A 24,008-nucleotide genomic window follows, 5' to 3' on the forward strand; every position below is an offset into this window, starting at 1 on the left:
AATTCTGAACTCTTTTTGCATATAACGTTTTCGATGGAAAAATACATAAATTGATTTGGGTACGGGTAAAAGAGGGAAAGGCTTACATGGTACATGCCCTCTTTTGTTTCTGTAGGCATACATTCCCAACATACCTGAATGGGAGAGGTCAATACAGTTGGATCCAACAGTTGCTTATCATGAACATCTGTTACGGAGAGTAAAATATACTAGTTGGAATGGTTTTGAAGCTCCTACATCGGTGGTTCCGCATCCAGAATTGGTGGTTAAAAATGGACTGAACGTGTCAGTGAAGGATCTTCGATTTAGGGACCCTAATTTTTTCTTAGCTGGTGGAATCCATACCCAGAAGGAAGCGTGGTTTAGAATATTACGAGGCCATGATCAAGAAAGACAGGTTGGACATTGGATAGAACATGGTGTGTCAGTTTTTGATTTTATCGCACCATTTAAGGGCGAAATCTCTGGCACTCGGTATAACTGTAGTTTACCACCAAGCATTTACTTGGCAAACAATCCCATTTGTCGAAGACACAGAGATTTTGTTTCCTCTACATTGCTTGATAGAGTAAAAATCTGGGGCACTTGAAATTTGGGGTGCGGTTGGCAAAGTACAACCATCTTATATTGTAATGCCGCTGAAAATAGAACCCACCAAACCCCGACTTTGTCATGACCAGAGATATATCAATAATTGGATAAAAGATATGCCATTTAAGTTGGAGTTAATAACTAATTTGCCTCGTTATTTGGGGAGCAATCACTACCAGACTAAGATAGATGATAAGAGTGGATATGATCACGTGTGTCTTTCGATTTCTAGTAGAGTGTTAATGGGAATACATTGGGGTGGGTTCTGGTATGTTCCGACAACCCTTCCATTCGGGTGGAAATGCTCGCCATTTATATACCAAACTATTGGTTTAGCGGCAATGCACGAGGTCCGTAAATGGGGTGTACCATCTAATCTGTACATTGATGATAGATATGCTGGCCAAATAGTGACAAATAAGGAGTTGAGCGATTTTCAAAAAGCGGAGGTAGCTTGTTTCATTATGTGTTATGTTATGATAGTTAGGTTATACACTAGGTTTGAGTAAGTGTTCTTTCCAACCGACACAGATTTTAGAGTATCTGGGTTTTGGCGTGGATACAATACGGAGGGTTTTCATCATACCAGTTTTAAAGAGGCAGAAATTTGCACAGCTTAGAGAATCTATACTTGGCAGAAAAAGGGTATCTGTAAATTCCCTGCAACGTTTTTTAGGGAAATGTGTATCGTTTACTCTGGCAGTTCCAGCTGCAAGATTATTTGTCAGACGGATAGCGGAGGCTATAGCAGTAGCAACTAAAACTGGTACACAAATAGCGATAACTGGGGAACTGCGTAAGGAGTTAGAAGGATGGAGGAGAATGGATAATAGAGATGAGTGGGCTGAATGGATAACAGAAAGACATGTAGCGGTATTGGTAGCGAGTGATTCCTCTTTAGGGGGATGGGTGGTACTATACGTACTGCAGGACGAGAAGTAGTTGGGGATTATTGGCCTCATGAGTTGAGAGGAAAGTCCATTACATACAAGGAGGTAATAGCCCTTCAGAATGTGGTGTTAGCTCATAGAGAGGTAGTTTGTAACACGAGGGTTCAGGCGCAAGTGGATAATAAGGTGGCTGTCTATGGCTGGAAGAATATGGGAACACGTAGTACTGAGGTCAATGAGGCATTGTATAAACTTTATGAAACAGTAGATGGTCTGAATATCGTACTTGATATTGAGTACATTGCTTCGGCAGACAATCCTACCGATAGTCCATCGCGTAGAATGTCAGCGAAGAATGCTAAATTACTTCCTCAGTATTTGGATTTTGTGCAAAACGAGTTTGGTGATCATACAGTCGATCTGATGGCCCTTGACTCTAATGCGCAAAAGGGTAGGGATGGCCGATCTTTAAAACATTTTACACCTTGGAAAACTCCTTACTCAGCGGGTGTTGATGTGTTTACGCAAAGTTTGAAGGGGGAGAATTGTTATGTATTTCCACCCTTTAACATGATTGGCCCAGTGCTCAAATTTTTACAGGACGAGCAGGCACTGGTGACCATGATCGTACCAAACATGTCGCCATGTTTGTATCGGTGGCCAATAGTCGAAAATCAAGCTATACATATGATTAGAATAGCATGTGCTGGAGACAAAGTTTGGGAGGTCCCGACTAGGATGGGTTGTTGGATGTCGGTCCCATCTTTTAATGATATTTGGGTTTGTCGTTTCGATTATCGTGCAAGCCGAGATGTATAAGAAATGGTCTGGCAAGGAATGGAGTTTCTAATGACATGAGATGGGAGAGAACGTACTCATGGTATGGCAGATCTGATGTTAGAGAGCATGTTTTGTTCAAGCGGAGAGATTTATGGTTTTGTATCCAATTTGCAGCTTATGTACACGGTATATACATGTGTTTATATTTCTTCTGTTACGTGTGATTACGAATAAAATTTGGTTCTTTGATGACATGATAATAATTGTGTGTTCATCCCTGATTTGTTGACAGGGGGAGATGCTGAGGTTAGGCACGCCACGTTTATGGTTACCAGCAGAACAATGTAGGGAATGTTTTTACCCTAACGACGTTAACTTCAATTTCTGCCAGCAATGTGGCACCCGGCGACTTTCTCGTGATGGAGAGCGCCCCCAACCCTTGCCAGTTGATATGGAAGCTATCGGTTTGAGACTTGCGGAACTTCAGGAAAAGGCTGCATCGATGCCGTACACACAACGAAAGTCTAAATTACAAACTGACTTTGAGGTATTCTTAGAGAGTATGCAGCCACCGAAAACACTCATGTCAGCTGCACCGAGAGATATACTGAGATTTCTTGTGTGGAAAGATAAGGGTGGTCGCACTGTGTGGTACATGGCGCAGATTGCTCAGATGAGAACCCGTGTCAGTGTCCGAGCAGGCTTGCCTTTAAGACCGTTGATTCATATATTGGCCAACTACGATCAATATTTGACAAGGAGGGGAGGGATGGTGAGTGGAATGCTAGGGTTGGTTTTGGGAATCCGGCGGCAGATAAGTCAGTTAAACAATAGTTACGGATGGTTACAGAGGAGCAAATGAAACAGAATCTTATACCAAAACAGGCTATTCCTATGACAACTGACAAAGTGGAACGAATTATCAATTATATTGATTTGCAATTAGAGAAATTTCCAAACATTGATCCATGCCATGCATTTATTCTGAGAAGAGATAAAGCTCTTTTCCTTACGCTATTATTTACAGGGAGTAGAGCATGTGATTTGTTGATTGTCAAAACAGAGAATATCATACATCTCCCAAATGGAGGATTTCTTTTAAATCACGTCTGGGGTAAAACTCTACGTGATGGTAAAACGAGATCTTGTGCTATTTTTCAGAATGACAATTCGTTGCTCTGCCCAGTAACAGCGATTATGGGATATGTGGAATTAGCTAAGGCACTTAGTATAAATTTGAGCCCGGGTTTTCTCTTTCGTTCGACTACTCGAGACGGAAAGGTTGACAATGTGTCTCTGTCTACTAATGCGGCAAATTCTAGATTGCGTTTTTATTGTGACAAAACTACAGTGTACCAGGGGGAGACTATACATAGTTTTTGAAGTGCATGTGCTATTGCCTTAGGTTTGTTAGGATCATCAGTGCCAGAAATAATGCAACATGTAGGGTGGATGCGGGAATCGACAGCTTCATATTACATGCAATTATCTAAAGTTATGCGTCCATTTTCCCCAGCTGCAAGATTACAACAGGGGGCAGTTGCCGATGTCCACAGCCTATACAAATCCTGTAATGAATTGGTGGGGGCTTCTATGGCCTTTCCTCCTGTTTCACACGATTCCCAATAGTTTCTTAGGTTTAATATCTTGGTACACAAATGTATAAGCATGTATGGACTACTTTATTGATGTTGTTGTTCTGCTTCTTTGAAATAAAGCAAGGATATGGGATTTAGGTGCGCCCATCTATTATGCTAATTTATTTATATTCGTTAGTTTGGTTCAATCCGTGATGGAGAGGTAGTGTGTGTGGGGGTATATTGGGGTGATGAGGATTAGAAAGAGAGGGGGCCTTGTTGATGTACTGTAGGTATTTGGGAAATATCGTGGTGAGGCACAGGACATTTGACCACTCCACTACTAAATCAAGACAACACTACGCTGTGTAGATAGGGAGCTATCTACACTGAGTAGTGATTGGCTAATCAAAATATGAATATGTATGAGGAAGGGTATATAAGGGAATACCCAGGTGTGCTGAGTGTGCCTTATCACAGCGTTGTGGGACAGTTAGCGCCCTCCCTCCCACCCTGTACATGTACTAAAGGGTGAGGGGTAGCGCTCGTAGATACCTGCATGTATAAGGCCATCTTTGTTTCCTGCACTAACCATGATGACGAGCGAGAGATAGTCTAGTCGGAAGGTAGGGTTCCCATGCACCCCATGGATGTATTTTTTTAACCTACATTTTTGTAATCCTTAGGGTCTATATTTAATGAATTTTGATGTTCCCAAAATCAAATCGTGTCCCATGGGGTTCATTTGGCGCCATCGTTGCCGCCATCTTGGCCGCCATCTTGGATTTCAACGATGGGGTAGGGGTCACGTATCTACCGCTCGACGGAAACAGAAACAATAAAATACTATAAACTTACATTTTTAGAAAGCCAAGATCATGGCCTTTTCATTGATATATAACTTAATAGGGATTAATTAATATTCGAACGTCGATTAGACTTTATATCGGCCATTGGCCGTAAATCGTAAAATTTGCTAAATTTCACACCCAATAATTAAGTTCCCGTTCCTCCAAACAATTTTTCATAAGGTATTCATATATTTTTTGGAAGAACTCAGTGCAATAAACAAGAAAAACAACATTAAAAGTATGTGTCTTGAGATTTAGTGGGTGCATGAGCTTGTTTTCTTATTACGCGGTATGCCACATATCCGTGTGTAACATAAGGGGTAGGGGTAATGTTTCCCTTTCTGTTTCGAATCATGAATGATGAAACCATAAAAATGTTACATTTTTTGAAAGTGCTGCATCAGACCTTTCTAAAACTATATAGATTTACGGGGAAAAATTGTATATTTAATAGTTACAAAGCTTAAACCTTTCGGTTTGTGTCGATTTTAAGTGATTTTTAAAGAACGAAATTACAACATATGGGGTAGGGGTAATGTTTCCCTTTCTGCCTCGAACCATGAATTACGAAACCATATAAATGTTACACTGTTTGAAAGCTTTAAAATTGGCCTTCCCAAAAATGTATAGTTTCATCGGGAAAAGTCCATATTTTAAAGTTACAAAGCTTATGCCTTTCAGCTTGTGTCAATTTTCAGTGATTTTTTAAGAACGAAATTACAACATATGGGGTAGGGGTAATGTTTCCCTTTCTGCCTTGAATCATGAATTATGAAACCATATAAATGTTATACTGTTTGAAAGCTCTGAAATTGGCCTTCCCAAACATGTATAATTTTATCGGGAAAAATCCATATTTTGTAGTAACAAAGCTTAAACCTTTCAGTTAGTGTCAATTTTTAGTCATTTTTAAGAACGAAATTACAACATATGGGGTAGGGGTAATGTTTCCCTTTCTGCCTCGAGCCATGAATTATAAAACCACATAAATGTTATACTGTTTGAAAGCTCTGAAACGGGCCTTTCCAAACATGTATAGTTTAATTGGGAAAAGTCCATATTTTAAAGTTACAAAGCTTATGCCTTTCAGTTTGTGTCAATTTTAAGTGATTTTTTAAACAAAATTATAATATAAAGGTTGGGGTAATGTTTCCCGTTCTGCCTTGAACCATGAATTATGAAACCATATAAATGTTATACTGTTTGAAAGCTCTGATATGGGCCTTTCCAAACATGTATAGTTTCATTGGGGAAAATTGCATATGTGAAAGTTACAAAGCTTACGCCGTGCAGTTTGTGTCAATTTTAAGTGATTTTTTGAACAATATGCACAAAACAGTTAGTCCGTTGGCCAGGTATCGAAATCATCCTCTCTCAGGCATTTTACCCACTATGATTTTCTGTTAGCTAGTATTCTCAGCTGTCATAATCTGCTTATTTTCCATTTAACTGATGGTGTGTGAGAGTGTAACGACTTGTTTGTGAAGGGCTGTCACGCCCTCAGTAGTAAAATAGGAATGGGTTAGGGGTAACATATTTACCGCTAGTCGGAAACAAAAACAAAAAATACCATAAGCAATACATTCTTAGAAAGCCCAGATAATCCCCTTACCATTGGTATACAACTAAATGGGGATAAATCGATATTCAAACATCGATTAGATTTTATATCGGACATGAAATGTAAATTGTAAAATTTGCTTAATTTCAAACCCAATAATTAAGTTCATGTTCCTCCAAACAATCTTTACAAGTATTTATATATCATTTGAAAGAACTTAATGCAATAGAGAAGTAAAAAACATTAAAAGAGTGTATCTTCTTGAGACTTATGGGGTGCGTCGATTGTTTACCTAATATATGGTATGCCGTACATCCCTCTATAATATACATTTAAGGGATAGGGGTATGGGTAATGTTTCCTCTCCTACCAAGCGCAGCGAATAAGGAAGCCACATAAATATCATATCTCTTAAACACTAACGCAGTTGTTTTTCCAACAAGATATGGCTTGATGGGGTAAACTCAAAAATTATGCAGTGACAATGCCTAAACTCAAAAGTTTGTGTTACTTTACTGACATTTACTTGTTAAAAGGAACATAGAAAAATACTCTATAGGCATTAAATAGCACTAAAAAGCTAAAATGGTGGTTAATAAAAGACATTTTTCTTATTTCAATAACTCAAATTAGGGAAAGAAAGTTAACAACTATAATATGTCAAAAATTATATATTCCAAACCCACAAACACTAAATTGGATGTCATAGTCGTCATGCAAAGTTGATATGACAGCAGCAACAATCAATCCCTTTTCTTTAATTGTATCGCTAGAGATATATAAGCAATAAAGCACCACTTTGAAAGGATACCACACGGTTTCGACCGGTAAACAACATATACGCACGAACTTCAGTCGTGTGTATAAGGAGTGAAATGGTCAAAACAGAGCTCGAGTGGTGTACCCAACTTATAGGGGTTGTTTATCGCTATATTATACCAGTATATTGAAACTTGTGATGAAAATACAAACAATGTGAAAGAAACCCACTTTGGAGATGGGAATGGCCAACTTTACAGTATATCGTAAATACATGCACAGTCACATGACCGTCTGGGCAAATCAGAGCTCACTATTAATAGTGTTACTTTTAATACCACACGGGAACACGAGAGAATCTTTTATCGCTGAAAACCAATCACCATTAATCCACAATATAGCTTCTCCATAATAAGATAAGATGGATCGACAACACTTTACCTTCCTTACCAGAAAACAAGAGATAATAACCAATTTTTCGAAATTTACAACGCAGAACACTATATACTCCCAATGAGGATTACATTTTCGACTGGGTACTAAAATTCAATAGCAAAATAATTCCGGAACTAAAACCCGAAAAGCCAAATGTCACAGAACGCATTCAAATTACGCAACTAAATAGTAAACAGAAGGCGAACAAACACTCTCTACACCAAGCAATAAGAATGCTAGACAAACCTCAGAAAATGACTAAAAAGGCTTATATTCCCATTGACACCTCAATGTTTAAAATGCCTTGTGAGTGAATCTATCATTAGTTTCTTATCATGGATGACATTTAACCAATGTTAGACCCTGACGTCTTTGAAGCAAAGACCCTACAAACGGACGTTTTAGGGTCAATGCTTGAAGATACCATTTCCACCAGCATGATAGAATCAGAGAGACTAGATTGATCTAACTTTCGAGTTAGATCAGCCACCAGCAGCTGGAAAAAAGAGAAGTCAACATAATCATCAGAGTCAAGCGAGCTAGACAATGGCTTCACACATTATACTCCACAGAGAGGACATTCTTACACAATTCAAAAAAAGCGTTCAAAAGCTTCGTTAAAGGCATTGTTCGCGATCCCAGGGACGGGCATGGCTGGTTGCGTGGCAAATGCAAAATGTTAGTCATGCTGAATCAAGGTGTAATCAAGTAATAGCGTATTTATAGATTGGGAAAATCCTAATCCTGATAGTAATGATGGAATATAAACTTTGTTAAAAGTTGAGAAAATTTGCCACTTCTTTGATTTGTATGTTTTACATTCCATGTTGTACTAGCCTGTACTATAAATGAACAGTCAATACATCCGGCAAGTATTCTGTGCTGTTCTTTTATAGTTAGGTCCCCGCAATCCGAGATACGTCTTTCTATAGTGTCAACCATTCTCTTCGATTACTGTAATCTACTCCAATAATTCCCATTTCACTAATTTGTATGATTACAGGGAAGCCTAAGCCTATCTCTTACAATCTAAGATTTGAGATATTTGACAACAATATGTATGCAATTTTCATATTTTTCATAGGCCTAAATAACACACAGAAGAAAGTCATACTCAATGTCTTGTCCAATTGAAAGTCAAATTTTCACCGAAACAAGTAGAGGTGGCCATCTGTAAGCCAAACGAGAATTAATATTAGCAAAGATGGATATTAATTGAACCTTTCCCATTTCCGATCCCAGTTACTCATACAACGGGGTATAAGCGAAAGCCAAGAGTATAGAATGTGTTGAAACCTAAGTGGCCCCTATTCAGTACCACGTAGCCTACAGGTACACCTTAAAGAATACTTACCAGGCAAAATACCGAGAGATGAATTCCTTCAAAAGTGGCAACACCTGGAAAGACACTGCGGCAACCAATTTATCACCCTGATCTCTAACTATTTACCTCTACACCCAATAAAGCACCGGGACTCAAGACAGTTGTACATCACAAACTAAGAGAGCAATCGAAGACACACTCGCTACACAGAACGCAGGATGGTAGGCTGCAAAGAAGATTCTTCAAATAGGCAAAAAAAGAGGCTAAAAACAACACAAACATTCATAGCAACGACGACAGGTCGGGTTTCTTCCTATACTACGGTACAAAACCAAACCAAAGGGTCTTTCAAAGGCCACCGCACTTCCCTTAAAGCCCGGCTCGAAATGGACTGGGATCATGATTAGTGCCAAGTTTGGTTGGGCGTTTTGGGGCATGGCTCTGCATAATGAGTCTGTTGGTAACGGTTGCGATCGTTCGCATTATCTGCGGATCTGTTTGCTCTCAGATCACGCTCAGGCTCGGACTAATATAGATACGTACAGCCTTCGTTTCAAGGTTCGTTTCAGTCATGCCATGGCAAATACTCGAAATAAAAAAGAAAGGAAAACTATCAACTTAATCAAACAAGAGTTTGCTTGAATGAATTTACCGAAGTTTCAGGCCATATCAACGTTCGTTATGTGAATGATTCAGCTGCTGACCGCCATGTACATACGGAATATTGGCGCCATCTAAAGTCGAATAATTATCATAAAAGTAAAAAGCTTATATCTGGGCTTTCTAAGAATGTATTGTTTATGGTACTTTTTGTTTTTGTTTCCGACTAGCGGTAAATATGTTACCCCTTACCCATTCCTATTTTACTACTGAGGGCGTGACAGCCCTTCACAAACAAGTCGTTACACTCTCACGGACCATCAGTTAAATGGAAAATAAGCAGATTATGACAGCTGAGAATACTAGCTAACAGAAAATCATAGTAGGTAAAATGCCTTAGAGGGGATGATTTCGATACCTGGCCAACGGACTAACTGTTTTGTGCATATTGTTCAAAAAATCACTTAAAATTGACACAAACTGCACGGCTTAAGCTTTGTAACTTTCAAATACGCAATTTTCCCCAATAAAACTATACATGTTTGGAAAGGCCAATTTCAGAGCTTTCAAACAGTATAACATTTATATGGTTTCATAATTCATGGTTCAAGGCAGAACGGGAAACGTTACCCCTACCCCTTATATTATAATTTCGTTCTTAAAAATGACTAAAAATTGACACAAACTGAAAGGTTTAAGCTTTGTAACTACAAAATATGGACTTTTCCCAATGAAACTATACATGTTTGGAAAGGCCCGTTTCAGAGCCTTCAAACAGTATAACATTTATATGGTTTCATAATTCATGGTTCAAGGCAGAAAGGGAAACATTACCCCTACGCCATATGTTGTAATTTCGTTCTTAAAAAATCACTTAAAATTGACACAAACTGAAAGGCATAAGCTTTGTTACTTTAAAATATGGACTTTTCCCAATTAAACTATACATGTTTGGAAAGGCCAATTTCAGAACTTTGAAACGGTATAACGTTTATATGGTTTCATAATTTATGGTTCAAGGCAGAACGGGAAACATTACCCCTACCCCTTATATTATAATTTTGTTTAAAAAATGACTTAAAATTGACACAAACTGAAAGGTTTAAGCTTTTTAACTTTAAAATACCGACTTTTCCCAATAAAACTATACATGTTTGGGAAGGCCAATTTCAGAGCTTTCAAACAGTGTAACATTTATATGGTTTCATAATTCATGGCTCGAGGCAGAAAGGGAAACATTACCCCTACCCCATATGTTGTAATTTCGTTCTTAAAAAATCACTTAAAATTTACACAAACTGAAAGGCATAAGCTTTGTAACTTTAAAATATGGGCTTTTCCCAATAAAACTATACATTTTTGGGAAGGCCAATTTTAAAGCTTTCAAACAGTGTAACATTAATATGGTTTCGTAATTCATGGCTCGAGGCAGAAAGGGAAACATTACCCCTACCCCATATGTTGTAATTTCGTTCTTAAAAAATCACTTAAAATCGACACAAACCGAAAGGTTTAAGCTTTGTAACTTTTAAATATGCAATTTTTCCCCATAAATCTATATAATTTTAGAAAGGTCTGATGCAGAACTTTCAAAAAATGTAACATTTTTATGGTTTCATCATTCATGATTCGAAACAGAAAGGGAAACATTACCCCTACCCCTTATGTTACACACGGATATGTGGCATACCGAGTAATAAGAAAACAAGCTCATGCACCCACTAAATCTCAAGACACATACTTTTAATCTTGTTTTTCTTGTTTATTGCACTGATTTCTTCCAAAAAATATATAAATACCTTATGAAAAATTGTTTGGAGGAACGGGAACTTAATTATTGGGTGTGAAATTTAGCAAATTTTACGATTTACGGCCAATGGCCGTTATAAAGTCTAATCGACGTTCGAATATTAATTAATCCCTATTAAGTTATATATCAATGAAAAGGCCATGATCTTGGCTTTCTAAAAATGTAAGTTTATAGTATTTTATTGTTTCTGTTTCCGTCGAGCGGTAGATACGTGACCCCTACCCCATCGTTGAAATCCAAGATGGCGGCCAAGATGGCGGCAACGATGGCGCCAAATGAACCCCATGGGACACGATTTGATTTTGGGAACATCAAAATTCATTAAATATAGACCCTAAGGATTACAAAAATGTAGGTTAAAAAATACATCCATGGGGTGCATGGGAACCCTACCTTCCGACCCGACTCAACACAGGACATTTGACCACTCCACTACTAAATCAATCAAGACAACACTACGCTGTGTAGATAGGGAGCTGTATCCATGTAAGCCTGTAAGACCGGGAAATAAACAAGACGATACCCCAACGCATTGATTTCCTGCAAACACGCCAAACAGCAAAAGGAAAACATCTGAACATAGATGTCTGACAGCAATAGTATAGTGTACACTAAATGTGCACAGTTCACTCATGTCTTGTGGCAGCATATGAAAAGGTCACATCGGAAGGCGCACATGATATCTCATTAAATTGATAGAATATAGTAAAACGCTTGGTGAAAAACGTTGTTTCAAAATGGCTTAAAGCCAACAGATTCTATTTGGAGAAACGTGTGAAGAACCGAAAGAGAGACATTGCCTCTTACTGTGTTTGTATGTCATGATTTCCTCCACGTATTTAAAATTGATGAGGGTGAACTGTGGCATTTCAATGTCTGGATACATGGCCACCGCATCTATCCCTTCGTTCCAGTGAAGTACCACATTATTGGCATCATAGGCATCTACAAGAAAAAAAGACAAAAGCGAAAACCACTTTAAAGCTTTCTGCATCAAACAGCACATCATAGAAAATAGTGGTCGTCTAGCTTCTTCCTTAACCGAAGACGTGAGATGTCCAGAGAGCGTCAGAGAGTGGGTTGATCGAGTTCTGAAGACTATAGGATGAGTAATTTGTGACGTAGTATGTCCATTTAGTATTTGAATGTTTCAAGCCTGATACTACAAACCAATTGATAGCCCCTAAATTTGTCATGATGGCATGTGTCGTGATATGGGGTTTAATGATCAAGGTTCCTAAGTCTTGCTTTGCACAGAAGTAATAGCAATCGTGTATTTGCAGTGAAATCACATGGTTTAGTGCAGCACTGACGGTGAGGAAGTAGAAACTGAACATCTGAACAACTGTATCAAACTATAACCAGATGTGAACTGAATGTGCTCACGTATTTTACAACAGGTTCATTAATAGTAGTACGCTTCACTGAAGAATCAGCTATCTGTTATATCATTATATGAAGCAGGTTTCATCAACTTTCGCACAGAACTCTCAGAGTTAAATAACTAATTACAAAACTTTATTTGATATGTAAATAAGTTGTTTATTAACTTTACACTGCTAAATGCTCCATGGGACAATTAGATATCTCTCTGATCAACATACGTAGCACGTTTTATCAAATTTAATACTGTAATAATTTTGGAGAAATATCACTAATTACAAAGGTCATTAAATATGCAAATGGACCCTTAATTAACTTGACACTACTCAATGTTTCATAGCACAATTAGATATTTATCAGATCAATATCTGTAGCAGGTTTTACCGAATCGGGTGCCGTAATTTTAGAGTTATACCTAATTAGAAAGTTCATTAAATATGTAAATAAACCATTAACTTCACACTACTAAATGCTTAACAACGCAATCAAATATCTGTCAGATCAGAATCTGAAGCAGATTTCATCAAATTTGGTGCATTTATTTGGGAGTTATATGACTACTTACAAAACTTCATAAAATATGCAAATGAGCTATTTATTAACTTGACACTGTCCAATGCTTCTCAGTACAACAAGATATATATCAGATCAATATTTGTTGCATGTATCATCAAATTTAGTGTAGGAATTTCAGAGTTATGTCACTAATTACAAAAGTTCATGAAATATACATATGAGCAGATAATTGACATGACACTCATCATCATAATGTTCTGAGATTGTCATCTGTGAAAATTTTCATGAAATTTTGTTCATTATTTCTTGATATATGTCGACACTGTCATTACTGTCTATGTAGGAAACCATCATATGAAAAAAAAAGATATCTCATAACTTCATCAATATGCAAGCCACACTATCCAAAATCTAATCAATTCTTGCAAGTAGCATATGGTACCTGTTTACCAAATCTGACTTTAACCTGTTAAGGCGTTTTTGAGTTATGGTGTACACAGACAGGCAGACAGGCAGACAGACAGACAGACACACACACACGGGCAGACAGACAGACATCACTATGACATTAGCTCACGTGTGAACACGTGAGCTAAAGAGCGCATCTGGTTAGGCTGGCAACGAACGTGATGAAAAACCAACGAGAAACAACGTTCAGGCGGCAGATTCTTGTCCTAGTGATCGGTAGACAGTAATTGAAGCACCTAGATGAATCACACATTAGATCCACATGGATTGCTCAAAAAGTATTGTTATTTGTCTCCGACAGATAGATAGTTTGTTCTGTTTTAGTAGTATTATTTTGCTGCGGGATGGTGACTATTATATCCTACTTTACTCATAATGTAACGAAAATTGACCACAACATATTGTGCGATCATCATGAGTCAGCATTTACAGGGTCAATCAAATGTTCTCATAGCGACAACATTATTCTTCTTCTTATAACATATCATCTGTCAGCTACGCTTTGATAAACACGATCCTCTATTACATACTTGTTTGTCTACCGGTGTTTGTCTACCAGTAATGAACTGTGTTTTAATTTTAATTTTCTACACCAAGTCTCATGTCAAATTAGAAATCTGACGCTAGTCTGTTAAATTATATGTACAACTGCTCGCTGTCTAGACTGAAAAATTCAACCGTGTCGGGGTGCTCCGAAGCTCCGCGACCTCCGATCCTACGCGTTAGACTGATTTCGTTGAATGAATATTTACAGTAGGAGCAGATTAGCAAGGGGATTTCTTTTCATGTTATACATCCTTGAACATTTTACTGGGATAGGCGGCCATCGTTTCTTGTCAACTCCGATCTATTCGTTGGCAAATTAATGTATTTCATTCCACATCACATGCAAGTACTGCCAAAGGCGATCACATCAAAGGTCACCAGTTTTATTGATCAAACACGTATTGACCAAGTCAATTTAAGTCTTCTATAAACGTCTGTTTAAGAAATAAAAAGGGTAATTTGCTCTTCACCCATATAGCATGCTAATTTTTAGATCGATAAATGTCGACATCAGGGTGTAAGAAACTGTTTACAACATTTGCTGTTTAAAATTTATTTCAGTCTTGTATACTCACAACTCAAAAGCATCATGGAGCATGTGTGTTCGTCCATTGGAAAGTTTTGTAACTTCATCTGGCATGACAGCGTCAGACTAAGCCTTGAGAAATAGAAAAAAAATAAAGATACATATGTTGACAAAAATTTACATGGTAGAGGCCAGTCAATTATATTAACTTATTACATTTACGGTGAAAGAAACTGTCACTTGATATGTTGCATCAAATATATTTTCCCGGTGAGTGAATCCCTGATCCTTGATTTGTGTTTCTAATGCTTATTCAGTGAGTTACTTGCCTGATACCGTTGCGAGACGAAAAAGTGGATCAGCGGCAATTGGACATAGATTTCATCGACATGAATATTTCAATCAGCACGAAATATGTCAGTGCTTGCCATATATAAAATTTTCATTTTCCTTGTCTTTGTTTTGCGCTAAAAAGTATCAATAAAGCCAAAAAAAACCCTGTATTTTTCAATCCAAAAAATAAAGTCTGTATGCTTTCCAATTTACGGTACAGGGCGCCGCCAACGGCAACTTATTGCCAGACTGCCAAGACATACTGCGCATGTCTAGGCGCGCTATTTGCATAATCTAGAAAACGGGATTGCTGTTTCAGTCCGGGTCATTTCTAAAATTGGTGACGCTATACCATAATATTTTCCCCTCTCATTAGCCAATCAGCGGCCAGCGCGCCATCAGTATAAATTGTATTTCAATTGATGAAGGAATAGCTCTGCATGGCAGGGCTGTGTGTTACCGGCGTTATGTGGTGGGAGGCCACTCCGGTAACACACAGCCCTACCATGCAGAGCTACTGAAGGAACCCAAATGCGGTCCCATCGCACACCGTCTGCCGTCAAGACGAATCACTCAAACACAAAACCGTTCTTCGGACACTCAGACAAGTGGCAACTGATCCGTTTGCGTGCCCGTAGCCCTGCGCACAGGCGCTTAGCACATTGCTGGGATAATAATCGTATTTAATATGTAGAATGTCTATATACGACTTGATTAGGCAAAAAAAAAAAATTGTGTGTTTCCGGTAACCCGACCTACCCTAGTTCAAACCCCCGACCCTAAACTTTTTTTTGGACCTTGAAAACAAATCCCGCGAGATTGGCTGGGAAAAGTTTTAAATCACGCGTGATTTCATGACGTCATTAAACAACAATGGCGACTGCTTGTGCAAGCGTGTTTTCCGTAACATGTGAGAAATGCGATCACGTTCAAGAAAAAATGTAAAAAGTGTGAAAGAGGCTCCCCAACTAACTATCCAAAATGTTTTTGTGTGGAGTTTGTGTTTGATTCGTTTCAAAAATGTGTTCCTACATTCTTATCCGATTGTTTGTGTTAATGAAAATGTTTGTTTCGCCTCGGATATTTTTAGGGAAGTTTGGATTAGTGTGAACGGTAATGTTTTGTTTGTGTTGGGAAAGCTTATGGCGATTGTAAAAAGTATGAAAGAGGCTCCCCACCTAACTATTCAAAATGTTTTTGTGTCGAGTTTGTGTTTGATTCGTTTCAAAAATGTGTTCCTACATTCTTATCCGATTGTTTGTGTTAATGAAAATGTTTGTTTCGTCTCGGATATTTGTAGGGAAGTTTGGATTAGTGTGTACGGTAATGTTTTGTTTGTGTGGGGAAAGCCTATGGCGAGACGCAGCCGGACCTATGGTGTTACAAAGTTGATAGAGTGGCCCTTTGACGCATGTGTTTCGAAACCCGAGTGTGGTTTCTCATCAGTCGCAATGTAGATTCTTTCCTTAGTTTGTGTTTGTGAAAATGTATTTTAATGTATTTTAGTGGTCTTGCTCTTCGAATAGCGAGGCAAGAATATCAATGTTTGGGTCTGGTTGTGAGTCCGTTTGGTGGTCTGGTTTGTTTGTTTTTTGTTTCTTTACTTCTGTAAATTTTGTTTTGACTAGTGTGTCATTTAGGTTTTTGTTTCTCTTGTAAGCAATGATTGGTGACTCTGGGAATAGATTCCTTAGTGTTGAGTCCTTCTCCAGTTCAGCCCAATGTTTCAAAAGACTTCCCTTCAGATCTTTTGTTTTTATGTAAGGGCTGTATGTTGTACTGAAGATGAGTTTGTTTGTTGCTTCTTTACGTGTACTTGTACAGTTTGTTAGTGTATTACGAATACTATGGTTTATTTTTTCTGTTATATTCGTGATTTCATTGTTTTTGTATTCTCTGTCGAGTAGTTTGTTTCTAAAGAAAGCGACTTTTTTAGTAAAGTCGTCATTGTTGTTACAAGTGCGAGCGTATCCAAGGATTTCACCTTTGATAGCCTAAAGCCATTAAATGTTGCTGTCGGGTGACACGATTCTCTATGTAGAAACTGGAATGTGTCTGTTGGTTTAGTATGTGTTTTGATGTCGAGGATATATCTTTGTGGTATCTTGCACCTTTGAAAACTACTACATCTAGGAATGTAATTTCTTGTGTTGAGTTTTCGTATGAAAACTTAAACGTTGGGTGCATTGTGTTGATTTTTTGAATGAAGTTAGTGAGTTCGGTTTGTGTTCCCAGAAAGATTGCAAAGACATCATCTCTGAATCTCTTCCAGAAGCGAATGTTGTTGTGGTTGTTTACGATTATTTTCTTTTCAAGTTCATGAAAAGAAATGTCTGCTATCTCTGGCGAGGAATTCGATCCCATGCTGCAGCCGCGGGTTTGGCGGAAATATTGCTTGTTAAATTCAAAACTGTTATGCTTTAGAATTAGTGAAAGCATTTCTATTAAATCTTCCGTGGGTGGTTTTTTGATGCCGTAATTTGTTTGAAGCGAGGTTTGTGAGTTTAATGTTTCACTGACTAGCCGAATCGCTTCGTCGTGAATTGTGTTTGTGTACATCGATACCACGTCGAGTGTTACAAGAAATGCATGTTGGGGGACATTTTGTTTTTTCTATTTCATGTATGAAGTTTGTTGTGTCTTTTATATATGACGGTTGTTGCTGGACCAGTGGTTTTGTGAAGTAATCAAGGAATTCTGAAATTCTGTTGGTGGGACTGGAGCAGCCACTAATTATTGGTCTCCCTGCAAACGTTGAGTTTTCAGGCGACGGTTTGTGAATTTTAGGCAATAAGTACCACTGCGGGGTACGGATTTTTATGTTTTTTGGATCGAGATACTTGTAAGTATCATGGTCGATGTGTTTCTTCTCGTACATTTTGTCACAGTCCCTCTATTTTCTTTTGTTTTGTTTAATAGTTCGTGTACTTTGTTTACTGTTTGTTCTGTGTCGTCACTGTCTAGTTGTGTATAATACTGAGTGTTGCGTAATTGTCTTTCGCATTCTCGTGTATGTAATCTTTTGTGTTGACAATGACTATGCCTCGACCCTTGTCGAAGGGTATTAAAATTTTCTTTTTTGCAGAGAAAAAAAAATTACCAAAAAAAAAAAATTCCTACCTACCTACTATTTCTGAAGAGCATGTTAGGGAGCCTTCAGTAATTACAGGGGGGTGGGCCGGGGGAATTGGGGGGAGGGTCACTTTTTAGAAAACGGTTAAAGGGGGAGGGTCACTTTTTATAAACCTATCTTTGGGGGAGGGTCACTTTTTACAGAAGCTGATATTATGGCCAAAACTTAGATTGTCCGTGTGATATTTCCTAAATAGGAAATCACCAACAAAATACACACACACTTATAGACCGCCATGCATAGTGAATTGACATTTGGTGAGTTCCAAAATCAAATTTCTTACACAACCATAGACGTGTTACCACTCTAGTCTAATCAAGAAGAATAATCTTAATAATCAAGCATACATAAATGCACAGATTTATCTAATTTTGTACTGAAAAAAAATTATTCATAGTTTCATCATAGACCCCAATGCATAGTGAATCAACATTTTGGTGAAATTCCAAAATCAAATTTCTTGCACAACCATGGACTTGTAACCATTTTAGTCTTATCAAGAACAATAATGTGAATAATCAAGCATACATAAATGCACAGATTTATCTAATTTTGTACTGAAAAAAAAATATTCATAGTTTCATCATAGACCCCAATGCATAGTGAATCGACATTTTGGTGAAATTCCAAAATCAAATTTCTTGCACAACCATGGACTTGTAACCATTCTAGTCTTATCAAGAACAATAATCTTAATAATCAAGCATACATAAATGCACAGATTTATCTAATTTTGTACTGAAAAAAAATTATTCATAGTTTCATCATAGACCCCAATGCATAGTGAATCGACATTTTGGTGAAATTCCAAAATCATATTTCTTGCACAACCATGGACTTGTAACCACTCTAGTCTAATCAAGAACAATAATCTTAATAATCAAGCATACATAAATGCACAGATTTATCTAATTTTGTACGGAAAAAATTATTCATAGTTTCATCATAGACCCCAATGCATAGTGTATGGACATTTGGTGAAATTCCGAAATCATATTTCTTGCACAACCATAGACTTGTAACCACTCTAGTCTAATCAAGAACAATAATCTAAATAATCAAGCATGCATAAATGCACAGATTTATCTAATTTTGTACTGAAAAAAAATTATTCATAGTTTCATCATAGATCCCAATGCATAGTGTATTGAATGACATTTGGTGAAATTCCAAAATCAAATTTCTTACACAACCATAGACTTGTAACCACTCTAGTCTAATCAAGAAAATTAATATCAATAATCAAGAGTACACAAATGCTAAGATTTACCTATTTTTGTATTGGAAAAAACTATTCATAATTTCATCATAAACACCATGGATAGTGAACCAACTTTTTAGATATCAATTTCTTGTACACAAATGTTCATTTTACTTCCCTATTCAAGCAAAGTACATTTAAATACATTTTTAAACATATATAAAATACAGATATAGCATGTTTTGTGGGGGTAAATTGTCAATAATTTGCCTGATAGACTCCCATGTATTATGATTTGATATTTTTGGATGAAGCACTAAATCAGCTACATCTTGCCTTCCTATAGTTGCACAAAATATGGTGACCCTCCCTAAACTGTATGAAATCCCATATCTCTTCAAAAATTCTTGCGTGATAAATTGCGACTGTCCCTCCAAAAACACCAGCCCTCCCCTCTGTAATTTGTCCCTAACATAACAATTGAACCAATTGTTATGTAAATTAGCTTATACTGTTTTAGTTATTCCCGGGGAGAATACCGCAGTGGTTAGGGGGGGAGGGTCAAGTTTTAGAATGTCGGACAAGCGGGAGGGTCACATTTTAGACGGAGGATTGGGGGGAGGGTCACATTTTACGGCACGGGTGTTCGCGAAATTCCCCCGGCCCACCCCCCCCTGTAATTACTGAAGGCTATGTTACAGGAAACACACAATTTTTTTTTTGGCCTTATTCAATAAAAGAATCACCGCGTACGTGATATTAGTGTAGGCCTAGGCCTACATGTTGACTGGCATTATACCGAGTGGCTATGGCTGCCTGGCTCGGGCTCAGCGAACGCACTGCATAATCATCAATGTGTAGAATGTCTACATGACTTGATTATTTAATAAAGAATAACGGTACGTGATATTTCTGTACATGTCAGCTAGCTTAACCGAGTGGCTGTAGCTCCCGGTGGTGGCAGTCCCCGGGTAGGTGGGTACCCATGCGCGTTACCAAATTCACGGAAAAGGGGGTGTTTTTCTTCAGTCATCTCGGAGATTCTAGGTCAGTGAAATCGAGAAAAAGGGGTACTTTTTCAGAGTAAAAATAATAAATGCAAAATCCAGAAAAAAGACTGACAATGTGAAGAATAAGCAAAGAATCCTAGAAACACGAGGGACAGTAGATGATGGGAGGTGTATTGTCACACAGGAGCCAGAAGAGAACTCCAGATCCAAATGGATAAGGAAGATGATTGTGTATGAATGTGACTAAAATCAGATGAGGACGAACATTTGTGATGTATGTACATGTATACAAAGTCAACCTCCAGGGTCAACCCTGGAAGTCAACATACTAACCTCCTAGATTTCGAAAATAAGGGTATGTTTTTTACAGCTAATTTCTCCCAGATTTGCCACAAATAGGGGGTGTTTTTCTCAGAAATATTCTAGGAAAGGGGGTACTTTTCTAACTTGGGTAACAAGCATGGGTACCCACCAACCCGGGGACTGCCACCGCCGGGCTGTAGCTGCAGGGCTTGGGCCCGGCTTATGCCCGTTGTCCACTACTGCACAGACATGAACTCACAAGGTCTGAAAGCTTTTCACAGCCCGTTTTCATAAATCAGCGAAATTCACGATCTCTGACTGTTTCCGGTGATAAAAACTGGTCAACGGTCAGATGGTTGCATAAACAATTGATCGACTGGCATCTTTTGCCTAAAAATCATACCTTACCCTATGCTAGTGGCGAGAAATCGTCCTGAAATCGGCTTGGCACACCAACCCAATTATTCTTACAAATATTAAATATATTGTCAAGAAATATGAATTTTTGTTCAAAAGTAATACATTTCCATGACGTGTAGGGGAGTTTGTTGTCTTGAAAAATGTTTACTTTTGTTTTACAAAATAAAAAATACTTTTGAGAAACGTATTTTGTTTATAGTTCGAGAAGTTACAGTTAAGATACAGTTTAGATAAAGTTGCCCGTACAAAATTAAAAGTTTGCGGTGGAGAAATAGTATCTCTTACAAATATTAAAGATATTATCAAGAAAAATTAGAGTTTATATTCAAAAGTAATAGAGTTCCGTGGCGTGTAGGGGCCACCGTAGCTCATGATAGATTGCAACGAGTTCGGAACTTTTCTACTTGATTGATTTCACCCTTTATTTTTAGCACTGGGTAGTTTTTAGATGTAGACGTTACGTACAATGTTCAGTACGGTCGAGAATGTGACTGAAACAAGTGGTTAGTACATCGAAAATTACTTCTTCGGATGATTTTCCTGGCCAGGTACCGCTCCTAAAAATCATGATTTGACCCAGTGTAAATTTACAGTGAGTTATTTGTCGCCAAACGTCGCCTAATTTTTGATCAAATTTCAATTTAACCTTGCCATTTGCAGTATGGAGAATGTTTCAAGCATTGCAAAAATGGGTCAACTGTTTTAGTCGATCATCGGAGCACGATGGAGCCCGACTTTTTTTTCGATCACCATGCATTTCCTGGTACGATTGACCACAGTCCCTAGGGACTGTGGATTGACCCTTCGCTCAGAAAAACGCGCCGGATCAATCGCCGAGAAGTTAACCAAAAGCTGGAAAAGAGAACGAAAAACGTCCAATAACTCTTTGTCGAACATGGTCAAGGGTAAAGAAACTCAGAAAACTATTCCTGAAGTAACCTTACAATTTTAAAACGGCAGAACGTCGCGAATCGACTCGGGCTTAGACACTTCCGTAGCCAACAGTCTCACTCGATCGGTTGATCTGTCAAGTCAGATCGCGAACTGAGCATAACATTGCAAAGTGAACCACCGTAACCTTTGACCCTTATTACATATACAGTACGTCATTACATATACGGTACGCCATTGGCTCTTCCCAACTATCCTCTATATGGACATTACCCGGACTGCCATCTCCTCTGTCGCTCGTATTAGACAGTCTACCATCGAGCATTTTCTTGTCCTGGTTATTGTTTGATTTAATTTCCGTCAGTAGAGCTTGAAATAGGTAACTTCTGCTCCCCATTAGTTTAGGACTCCTTGTTATGTTGACTGTTCACTGTTAAGTATGCGTGTGTCAGTTCAGATAGTTGCGGGATTCAAAATTTTGCGACAGGGGCGTAGGAAGCACTTCACGGTTGGGGGGGGGGGACAAAGGTAACCTATATTCTTGTGATGAATAAATTACGATCTAAAATTTGCATATATGAATAAATTAAAATATTAAATCATACACGAATAAATTAAAATAATTAAAACAGGCCAAAATCAATCTAAATAGTGAAAAATGTAATGAAAGCACCACTACTTTCACATACGGCAATGTCTCAATGTTTGTGTTTTTATGTATTAGGCCGTGTAAAGAAAATTCTTTGTTTGCTGTCCTTGGATTTTTGAAAAACCTACAAGCCAGCCAGCAAAAAAAACCAAACACACAACATAGATCAATCGCATAAACTTTAACTTTCCCATCGGTTTATGGGTCACAAGTATGAAAAATCATCTGTTACATTTACAATGCAGTGTTTCTTATACTCTTCATTAAGCACGTTGAAAGCAATGCTTGGAAACAAAGGTTATATTTGTATATAAGTACATGAGCATACTTAGAGTTAGGTGACTGTGAGCCTGAACAAAAATTCCATAATAAACAATGGCAATAAACACTATACCAGTACATAGGCCCTAGTGTACCACATGTACAGTGTGATAGTGATCAACTGGTTGTGTTACGCAGATCTATAGTTTGTCTCTGACGGAGGTTTATGCACTAGGTAGTCATAGGCAAGAGTAAAACAAGATCTCAATTATGAATAACAAGCATATTTGCGACAAATGTAAAAGATGCAAATTACATATTACGACTATTTTTACGAAGTTTTGAAGAAAACAAAATATATTTGAATCAACACCTAATGAAGGAACATAAGAACTTCACCGTTTACGCAATGGCTTCAATTTTGCAACGTGTCTAAGTGACATTTGTATATTAATTATGACATGTACATTTTAGATCGAGATCTGTATTGATGTTTACGATTGGACGTATATTTCCATCTTTAATTCATATCTATCATATGATCCAAACCAAGCCTTAAACATAACGTTTAAAATCCCATTCTAAAATAATACGGGAAAGGGAATACAAAGGACAAGAGATAAAAATACAACAGACAGGGCAGGAGGGAAGACAATTGGAGAAGCGTATCTTGGGCGATGGCAGCTGTCAAGCTTGTCTACCGAGAAATAAAGTCTATGTAGTACCAACGAACTCTGAACATCTCGTGTAGTCAATCGAAGATTACCAGCACCTCTCAGCAAGCTAAGTCGAGTCCATGAGTAAAAGCAGGGCAAGATGAGGTAATGAGATAATTGGAGAAAAACGAGTAGTAACAGTTGTTTTGACAACTGTACACTATGTATTTCAACATGTTGGGGTAAGCTTAGAACAAAAAGGTGTTCTTGCAAAACCTGAAAATTCCAAATATAAAACTGCAAAAGTTACTGAGTATAACAAAGTATGTAGTTGTCACTCAGGAAACAAATGCTTAACATCTTGGTAAAAGGTAAAACTACTATCCCTTCCATAAAATTACAATTTTTACAGTAAGAAGAGCGGGTAGCTGAACAAATCATAACAGCCTCGAGTACAAATCCTCCTTTTTAAGTGTCAAATAAATACTAGTCATGAGTACTGTTGCAGTTGAGTTAAATGCTCCATTAAAGGCT

General features: G+C 37.9%; 1 protein-coding gene across 1 annotated transcript in view; it reads right to left on the reverse strand.

The window, feature by feature from the left end:
- LOC139116297 (glycine receptor subunit alpha-3-like) overlaps positions 1-24,008 on the reverse strand; it is a 199,300-nt gene that overhangs the window by 38,573 nt on the left and 136,719 nt on the right. The window contains exons 5-6 of the mRNA XM_070678921.1: positions 14,667-14,749; positions 11,986-12,123 (exon numbers count right to left, since the gene is read on the reverse strand). Of these exons, the coding sequence (XP_070535022.1) occupies positions 11,986-12,123; positions 14,667-14,749 (221 nt within the window). The remainder of the gene's footprint in view (positions 1-11,985; positions 12,124-14,666; positions 14,750-24,008) is intronic.

The sequence above is a fragment of the Ptychodera flava genome, chromosome 17 (assembly GCF_041260155.1).
Source record: "Ptychodera flava strain L36383 chromosome 17, AS_Pfla_20210202, whole genome shotgun sequence".
In the NCBI taxonomy this organism is placed as follows: domain Eukaryota; kingdom Metazoa; phylum Hemichordata; class Enteropneusta; family Ptychoderidae; genus Ptychodera; species Ptychodera flava.